Consider the following 10,206-nt stretch of genomic DNA (forward strand, 5'->3'; position numbering starts at 1 on the left):
TATTAAAAATGGTGAACGTTTGCATCTGTTACGACATATATACTTCAGAATTGTGTTGTTTGTAAATTAGAAAGGTCATTTAATAAAGGACTAAAAATTACATGAATAAAGGTTTATTCTAGATTCAACTAACTATCGAGTACAGAACATCTTCATCGAGTCAAATAAATGTTGGTTGATTTACCGTTCAAATTATCTCCAACTGTGTATACGCTTACATGTACCTAAGAAAGAAGTTATTTTGAGAAAATAGAAAGAAGGGGAAGCCAATCACTGAAATTCAAGAACAAAGGAACACATGGGTGAAACACTTAGAGGAACTCTTGAATAGACCAGCTGTATTGAATCCATCGGATAAAGAAGCGTCACACACAGACCTACCTTCAGATGTTGATCCACCAACGATCAAAGAGATCATCATGTCTGTCAAACAAATCAATAGAGGGAAAGTAGTAGGACTTGACAATATCTTAGCCGAAATACTGAAGTCAAACATAGAATTAACTACAAACATGCTCCACGTTCTGTTTAGGAAGATTTGAGAGGCGGAACAAGTGCCACTGACAGACTGGAAAGAAGAATATCTTATCAAGATACCGAGGAAAAATGATCTGAGTTAATATGAGAACTATAGAGGCATCACACTACTGTCAGTACCAGCAAACGTTTTAAAGTCTTGCCAAGCTAGTTGGACGACTCAGGGTGCCTAACTTCGAGATCAACAGGTCGGATTCCGTGAGCATCGGTCATGCACAAATTAAATCGCGACACTACGAATAATCGTTGAACAATCACTTGAATGGAACTCGTCACTATACATCAACTTCATTGACTATGAGAAGGCTTTTGACAGTGTGGATAGGAGAACTACATGGGAACTTCTTCGACACCATGGAGTTCCTGAGAAGATTGTCAACATTATCGGGAACTCATACGACGGACTATAGTGCAAAGTGGTGCATGGAGGACAGCTGACAGACACATTACAAGTAAGGATCAGAGTCAGACAAGGCTGTCTACTCTTTCTTCTGGTGGTCAAATGGATTATGAAGACCTCGACATTTGAGATGAAACACGGGATACAATGGACAACTAAGAATCGATTAGAGGATTTGGACTTCGCAAATGACCTTACCCTTCTATCCCATGCACACGAACAAATGCGGATGAAGACAACTAGTGTTGCATCAGTCTCTGAAGCAGTTGGTCTCAACATACACAACGCAAAAAGCAAGTTCCTCAAAAACAACACGGAGAACATCAACACAATCGCACTTGATGGAGAAACTCTAGGAGATGTGGAATCTTTCACGTACCATGGCAGTATAATCGAATACCAAGGAGAGTCGGATGCAGATGTAAAGATGGGAATTGGCAAAGCAAGTATAGCATCCCTGTAATTGATGAATATATAGAACTATAAACAACTGTCTGTCAACAAACACCAAATTCAGAATCTTCAATACCAACGTCAAGACAGTTCCACTAATTGAATTGAAACTTCGAGAACTACTACAACAATCATCAAAAACAATCAAGTATTTATAAACAATTTCTACTCAAGATATCCATTGTGCGTTGGCCGGATACCATCATTACCAACCTACTGTGGGAGAGGACAGGCCAACTTCCATCTGAAGAGGAAATTCAGGAAAGACGTTGAAAGAAGATAAGAGACACATTGAGGAAATCACCAAACTGCACCATGAAGTAAACGCTAACTTGGAATCGTGAATGGAAACAGGAACGAGGAAGACCAAATAACACATTGACTTTGGAATCGGAAGCAAACATGAAAAGGATGAATAGCAATTGGAAATGATTGTAAATGATTACTTGGGACAGAATCAGATGGGCAATGCTGTTGAGCACCCTATGCTCCTCCATGAGGGATAACAGGCGTAAGTGAGCGAGTAGTGAAATCTATCACGATAAAAATGAATGTTTTGTAAAGTTATTTCAGTGAATCATTCAATTTCTTATAGTTCACATTTTACACTTACATGATTCAGTTTCATTTAATTAAAAAACATCGGGACGATTAGCGCTTTTGTTTATTTCTATAACCTCAGTTTGGAAATTCTTATATTTCTAGTTCAAAAATTACATATGTTATATAAACGCTTACAAAATTACTGAGATTCCTAATCTTTGTTCAATCCGCCACTCATCTACTTATTGTAGTATACACGTTGATTGATTTATTATAACATGAATTATTGAATTCATATGAATAATCTCACGTGATCTATAATGTTTGTCAAATATATGTATCTATGCATTGTTACTTATTATCCAAAATATCCAGACTTCAAAATTACATTGTTTACCTTCATACAATATCTAACAGACAATAGACAGACAATAATAGAAAGTCAGAAAACATTTAATTATTCAACTTTGAACATTTTGTACAACACTTCCAAGTTCTTTTTCTATCAACATGCTGAAATGTGATAATATTTGGAATCTGAAAAATAAATTTCTAACATTATTAGCTATGTTACTTATACCTTTGTATATAGCATTGGAATTGTGTTTTTTTATTTCTGATCAATATGTGTTTTATAGGTAAGTCAATTAGGTAATTTTCATTAATAGTCAAAGTTTACTTAACGAATAAAAAATCTCGCGAGGTGGGATCGTGGATGTGCACTGATGAAAAGTCCTACAATAGGACGAAACTACCGTCCAGTTTTTCTGTTTTCCATAGTGGTCTAGCTTCAATCGACTCATGATGTCAACTATTAAAATTACTATAATATCCACAAAAACCCCTTCTGATATCGTCTTAAATGAAGATGTCATTTGATACACACGCTTCCATATCAAATAAAATAATAACCGAAACACTCAAAGTAACAACTATCTTGTTAATTCTTGTCTTTAAATTTCTATACTGGGAAACAATTTTAATTCAGGTACATAATTTATTTACTAAGGTGTATGTGCCGTTTTAGAACACTGTCTAGAGATAAGTTGGATGTAATCTTAAAGATACATGTTTGTTATATAACTGGCTATTTTTTTCTGGAACATTAGTTTGGATTTATAATAACATAACATGGTGGTAACTTATTGGAAAGCATATTCTTCCTTCATCTATCTACCTACTACTGTAATATTAATCTCACAGAGGTGTTGAAGAATCAAAGGACATCAGTTGCTTCAAGATTCCATCATAAACCTACGACAAACATGATGAATAATAATACCAGTTTAACAAGACGTTGAAAAATCGATTGTGTTCTTAGTTTATTTAAGAGATGACGGAAACTATCTACTGGATTTAATTTTTAACTACTATCAATTATTATTAATAGTTACCTTTTCTCATTACCCCAGTGTTTCATATCTTTGACTTATTCTATGGATATATTTACATTTCCGACCACCCTAACACTGTCAGATATTGAATGCTTATGTATTATGAAAATAGCAAGAACAAAGATTTTAGCAAGATAACGTGAATTTATGTTATTTCGTTGGCTCTCGTCAGATGTTTACAACCTGTAAGATTTAAAATCATAATTACATAATGAGTTTAAATTACTTATATGAAAGGGTTTGATTGGAAGATATATTAGTATGGTATAACAAAGGTGTAAATAAATTTAACAGACAGAATAATGTAAATATATACCTAATGTGAAAGAACATTCTACAAAATTGGCTGTGACAACAGTCCAAAAGGCCAGAAATAAGTGATTACAAAATGAGTAAACGTTGACAGGAATAAAATGAGCAAAGCTGAGTTAATAAAATAAGATCACTAATCTGGAAGATAGTGGAAATAAAAACCCAACGATGTAATAAATGCAAGGGAGAGTTAAATAAAAGTTTAAGATGCAGCGAAGGAATATTTTTCACCAAGGCAAGGAAAGATTAGTAATCATCTCATTTTGAACATATAAGTCAGATTTTGGACACCTGATAGCAACGGCTTCAGTAAACTCCAGAAGACTGGAGTTTGGCTGTTTACTAATTACCTAAAAATATTTTAAAGTATCGACTTGATGTCCTGTATCAAGGATATGTTTGGTAATTACACTATTTAGAGTCTTTCTTTCTCTTGTTCTGAAGCTTTGAGGAAAATGTTCAAAAAATCTAAGATATGCCCTCCTTTCTGTATGGCTAATGTAGCTGCTTTGGCGGGTACACGTAAATTTATAAACACAGTTCTAGGTAACATGAAAGAGGTGCCTGCCAACCTTTGATTTGGTTATTAAAAATGCTGTTTTATACAGAATTAAAAGCTTGGATGTCTGATAAGTTCTGGCTAGCGCAGTGTTCAGTTGCCTGCTGATTGTGTTTGCGACATCATCACCTTTGAAGTTAAGATTTATAGATATTTGATTTTTATTGACCATAATTACATCTACCTTGTTTTCTTTTGGTTTTTTACATGTGTCAATAAATGTGTGTTGGTAACAGTTGTCTCTTAGGCATTTTTCTACGTTCATCAATTTTTCTTCCTGATTGTCGGTGGTACATATCCTTTATACACTATAAAATAGTGTTTTAACCAATGCCTTCTTGTAACTGATTGGACAAAAACTATTAATATTCAGGTAAAAGCCATTCCAAATACTTTTCGATAAACCGAAGGTTGAACTGTCCCATCTCCCCTACGTTTTATGGCAACATCAAGAAATTGGAACATGTCATTCTGTTCGTGTTCCATTATAAATTGTGTGTTAGGATGAGCATTATTGAAGAGTTTTAGCAGGCGGATTGCTTGCTGTTTATTATTACAGACGATAAACGTGTCATCAACATATCTGGAGTATTCCGTCGTTTCGCTAATCACCTGTTTAAGCACCGTGTTTTCAAGGTAACCCATAAGAATATCTGCCATAATTGGACCTAATGGACTTTCCATTAAGTCGCCATCGATTTGACGATATATGGTGTTATTAAACTAGAATTGAATATCTGTCGTGCACATTAGTAGTGTAGTGGACAAGAAGACGAGCGGGAACAATCAAATGTGTTTGACACGAAAATTACAGAATATCTCACTAAAATCTGTTAACCATACAGTAAACAGTTAGTTTTCAAACTATCAATCAATTATCTAAATCTTGACCATTCCTTCTGCAAATATCAGTCCATAATCTCCGATTATTATTGTTCATGCAGTTTCATATCTATTGCGTTTCGTTCCCGTTCTTTCCTTATCGATCTTCTACTGAAATACATTCTCATATACTACTTGTGTGAATGTAAACAACTCACACCACAGTAGTGTTTGTTTTGAATTCTGGGGCTGGTAAAGATAGGCGATCATAATTCTGACAAATTATATCAATAATTTCAAAAAGTGGTATCTTGGTGAGCAAGCATGTTATAACAAAAGAAATCATGAACTTATCGGCAACATTCATGCGATTTAGTCTATCAGCAAACTGAAATGAATCTCTTAACGTATATTTTGCCAATCTCCGACGGACCGGCTCTAGTTTTTCTGCTAGCCAGAGTGATACGGTGAGTTGATCATTGATAGGTTAGGTCCAAGGAGAACGTTATGCTTGTTAACCTTTGGTAAACCATACATATGAGGTAGATGTGAGCCACGTGGTCTTAGAACATTGTTAGTAGGATTAGCAATCATTTTCCTTTTTAGAAGTTCTATAAGCATACCTGTGATTCATTTTTCTCTCGAAACAGTTGAATCTTATTTGGATTTATCTACCTTAAATCTCAATTGATCGTCTAGAATTGACTTTATATTGGTGATGTAATCAGCTGTATTCATTGAGACTACACCTGAGCCTTTAACCGGTCGTAAAGTTATCACTTACGTATTAAACAAATTCTGTGGTACTCAGTAAATTTTATACTTTGGCTACATGAATAAATAATTTGACTACATATACTCTGAATACTGTGACAGATGTCACTCTTGAATCTTATGCTCCAACTTCAAATGATAGTTTATACCGTTTCTCCCATGATTGGATTTTCGTAGTATTATTTTTTCTCCTTTACTACTCATCTGGTTAGTTGTTGCTTCTGACGGTCCATTGAATTCACAATAATGTCTATATCATAGAATTAACAAGAAACAATGCAATTAGATCTCAAACTTAACCTATACAAGTTCATTCGATGATCACCTAATTTGTGACGTCCTAAACTCTTTTTAACCCAGTAAACAAATCATTTATTTTGAAAAAAAACTCCGATAGAAAGTCTAAATGTAGAATGTCTGTTTCAGTTTAAATGAGTAGAAAGCTTGAGGCATTGTGTTAGTCTATGTTGTTTTGTAAGTCCCATTTTCTTAATGTATCTATAAATTTAGAGCTCCCAATATGAATGGAATAATTGGATTTGCTTTGAATAAACAAACGACAGTACCATCAAAACATTTGTGCAAAAATGATAATATACAAACTAGACTTACTAACAGATACTTCACTAAAATATATTCTATATTATAAAATTTCCAACTGGAAAATACAATAAAAATTGAAGCGAAAATGGATAGTGGCTAGCAGTAGAATCCAGGAAGCGAGGTTCGTCATATTCGGGACTCGTCAGCCGGATGTACCTGCATCTCAGAGTTTATATTCACATCCAGCTGACGAGTCCCAAAATGGAGGAAACGCGCGTCCTGGATTCCACTGCTAGCCACTATCCATCTTTGCTTATAATGCTTGTGAATTCAGGCAATATCGAGGGAATACGCACAGTATGCACATATGCCAATAAGAGACTGACCAGTTGTAGTCCTAAACATAAATGAGAAGATTCAAACAAACAATATTGAGTGAATTTACAATTAAAATTTGTTCAAAATTTTAAGGTAAAGTATTTATTCTAATGAACAACAGAACGTTATCTCATATTTTACAGTTTATCAATTGGCAATTTCTATTAATATTTAGATGCGCGATTGACGAGGGTTTGTCATATGATACAAAAGATGGGAAATTTGAGTTGATCGCAAAGTGAGTTTCATTATTTGAGTTCTTTGAAAATATAAAAGTTTATCGACGCTTTTAACAAATAAGACTAGGCTTCGGTTTGGATGTTGTAGATATCTCCGGTTAGATAGCGACGAAAAAAACAAACAATAGCTTTCATCTAGAAATATTTAAATTATAGAAGTTCAGCTCAATGATTTGAGGGATCACATTTCTGACATATGCATATCTGTGTAAAATATCTGATTTAGTAGTCTTTTCTAGATATGTTGTTACGATACGCACGGCAGGCTGATTAAAATATTTGGTGTAATAAGAAGACGAAGATTATCAGAACTATGTGATATATTAGCGTAATACATTTCGAACAATCTGATCACATATATATACTTGTCAGGAACATTTATATATAAAAATAAAAGGCCAACTAGACTAGAAATGGGGTAAGAATAGACAAGGATAATAAAGAAATTAATGTGAAAACAATTTGAAACCTAATCACTCTGGATAATAAGCATATATTACCAGGGTAGGTTTAAGGTGAGAACTAACTATTTTTGAATACACAAAGGGGGTTTGAATTTTCGTATGGCCAAGGCTTCAATAAACCTCAGTATACGCCCTTTTACACTTTTATACGACACCACAAAAGCTGAGTTAAGATCAAGCTTATGACCTGTTTCGTTTATGTATTTGGCAATAGAGGATGATGGATGTTTATCCTCTACTCTTATTGGGTCATTTGGTTCTATTTGTTTCTGCAATCATTTTGGTACATGTTCACACACTCTAATTTTCAGATTACGATTGCTCCTCCCTATATATGTGTGACCACACACAAATTTAAATTGGTAAGCGCCAATATATCACATAGTTCTGATAATCTTCATCTTCTTATTACACTATCGAAATTTATCAAAGGAACTAATTGCTTTAAAATATCTAGCTCAGGATACAGATATTCGCGGTAATAATGTATATCTCTTATTTATATTACTAATTAGTACACCCATGCCTTTCTTTGTGGTTGAAACGTTTTGCTATTATTTTAATATATGTTTCAATGATGAATATAGCAATAAAATTTGATTTCTCACTATTTTTCTCTTTTAGCAACGAATCAGATAAACTTTTACTTAAAGAAGGGCAACGTAGAGCTGCTTGGATTGGTTCATGTAATCATTCAGTGAGATTATTGTTAGGTTTATTGACCACAATGATAATTGGTTATATATCTGACCGTTTTGGCCGTCGTTTGTCGTTAGGTATCATGATCATCGGAGAAGCATTACAAATAATCACACTGAGTAGGTGTTTTTTCAAGGCATACCGTAACCTTGCATAAGATGTAACCATACTGCTTGACTAAATAATAAACTGTCCATTGAGAAAAATCAACATAAGCTCACTGGCTTTCATCTGTAGAAATATTACTTGATATGATTTTGATACTTTGGATGTATGGCCTTCTAAAATTGAATTCCAAAAGGAAATTGTCGTCTGAATGTTTCCTCACTAGTCACTTTTACAGTTTTTCATCAACGCTTTCTGTTGAGAAAATGAAAATTTTTTTTATTTAACAACTCAACTCTATAAGGTGCTCTGGATTTCATCCAAACAAATAAAACAGAGTTTTAGTTAAAAGCAATGAGTAGTGGAGTTTAGTTATATCGAGTGTGATTTAGTCAGTTATAAAGTATAATGTAAGTTGATTATGGGATATTGAGAATAAGTTGAAGTTAAATATACAATCCATCAGGTCACAGCTCTCTGATCTAGGGGCTACCATAGATTATCGAAAACAGATCTACACTTTGTGTAAATTATAAAATAATATTTAGTTCACTGTGAATTACTCACATTTCTTAAACATAAACTGTATTATTACCTATATGGTTTTTATTTATTAGTTTACTAAAATATCATTTCTGAGAAATAAGTTGCATATATTTAATAACGTTAATTGGTGTCACACAAAATTCATAAAAATACTTAGGTATCATCAAATTTCTACTACATATCTGCATGTACTACTTATTTACAAAAAAAAATTTTTTACATAGACTTGATTGAATAAAAGTGTATTTTTATAAGTTTTATTAATTTATATACATATTACTGATTAACAGGTGTGATTGTTCTACTTCAAGCCAATCCATGGTTGACAATTATCCCTGGTTTATTCGATGGAATTATAGGAGGTGGCTTGTTATCGATCCAAGCACAAGTTTCAGCATCATTAACCGATTTAGTGAGTAAAGAATCAGTAGATAGTAATGATGTTACAAATAGTCAAGTTACTAATCAAAATAATTTGTGGACTTTATTCACTTGGTTTGATGGACTTGCTTTAATTAGTTTATCACTTTCAAATCCTATAGGAGGTAAGCAAACCAGTTGTGATCACAACTTTGGTATAAAAAATAGATGAATTTTAGAACCAATTTAGTTATACAATTTTTTTCACGAGTGTTGTGCATAATCATATTCACATGAACTAAAAGTATCTTTTTAAAGACATTTTATTTTAAGATAATATGACGAAAGTGTAATGAACGAGAATACAAGTGGAGACAATCAAATGTATTTGAATACAAAAATAACAGAATATCTTAGTAAAATCTGAGGACCATACAGTAAATACTTCATTTGCAAATTGTCAATCAGGTGTCACAGACTTCATTGATTCTTTTTCACACCAATCATTCTCTGTTCTCTTCGATCTTCTTAACCCTCTGCTTCTAGACATTCCACAATCAATTGATGATACATACTACTTATGTCTATCGACATCAGTAGCACCCTACACAGTAGTATGACGATAATTAATTTATTGATTTCTGTAAGTATTGCTAAGACGGCTAATAAAATAATCTTCAATGAAGTCATTGTATGTGAAAATTATAACTTGTCTAGACAAGTTAGCTGGACGAAACGTTGGATATATTTAGATTTCAATCCCTGAGATTATTTCAAATATAATTCAAATATAATTCTCTATACCCGGCGCTCAACTTTTGTCAAGCTTTTCGTTTTAATCTTGACGGATATTCTTATACATCTTCAGTGAGTTAATGTGAATGATAAAATACATATTCAGATTACGAGTGTAGTGATATATTATTCAGTAAAATGAAAACCTCAAACGACCCAGAATTACATTACAGAATTATGTCATACACTTACACGTTATCTTAGCTTGCGTGATGACCGTAAACGGTCAAATACTCCACGAAGAAGCAATTCACGTAGGCGATCTGTTGTAGTATCGGTTGTC

At 33.3% G+C, this 10,206-nt stretch overlaps 1 protein-coding gene and 1 non-coding gene across 2 annotated transcripts in view; one reads left to right on the forward strand and one right to left on the reverse strand.

The window, feature by feature from the left end:
- Smp_168980 (putative hypothetical protein) overlaps positions 1–10,206 on the forward strand; it is a gene marked incomplete at both ends in the record, with an annotated part of 49,757 nt that overhangs the window by 27,339 nt on the left and 12,212 nt on the right. The window contains 3 exon segments of the mRNA XM_018789382.1: positions 6,891–6,953; positions 8,043–8,236; positions 9,059–9,313. Coding sequence (XP_018654831.1) covers positions 6,891–6,953; positions 8,043–8,236; positions 9,059–9,313 — 512 coding nt within the window.
- On the reverse strand, positions 9,978–10,045 carry Smp_tRNA_00018_Gln.1. The gene has a single exon. It is a non-coding gene (tRNA).

Source organism: Schistosoma mansoni, chromosome W, assembly GCF_000237925.1.
Source record: "Schistosoma mansoni strain Puerto Rico chromosome W, complete genome".
Lineage (NCBI taxonomy): Eukaryota > Metazoa > Platyhelminthes > Trematoda > Strigeidida > Schistosomatidae > Schistosoma > Schistosoma mansoni.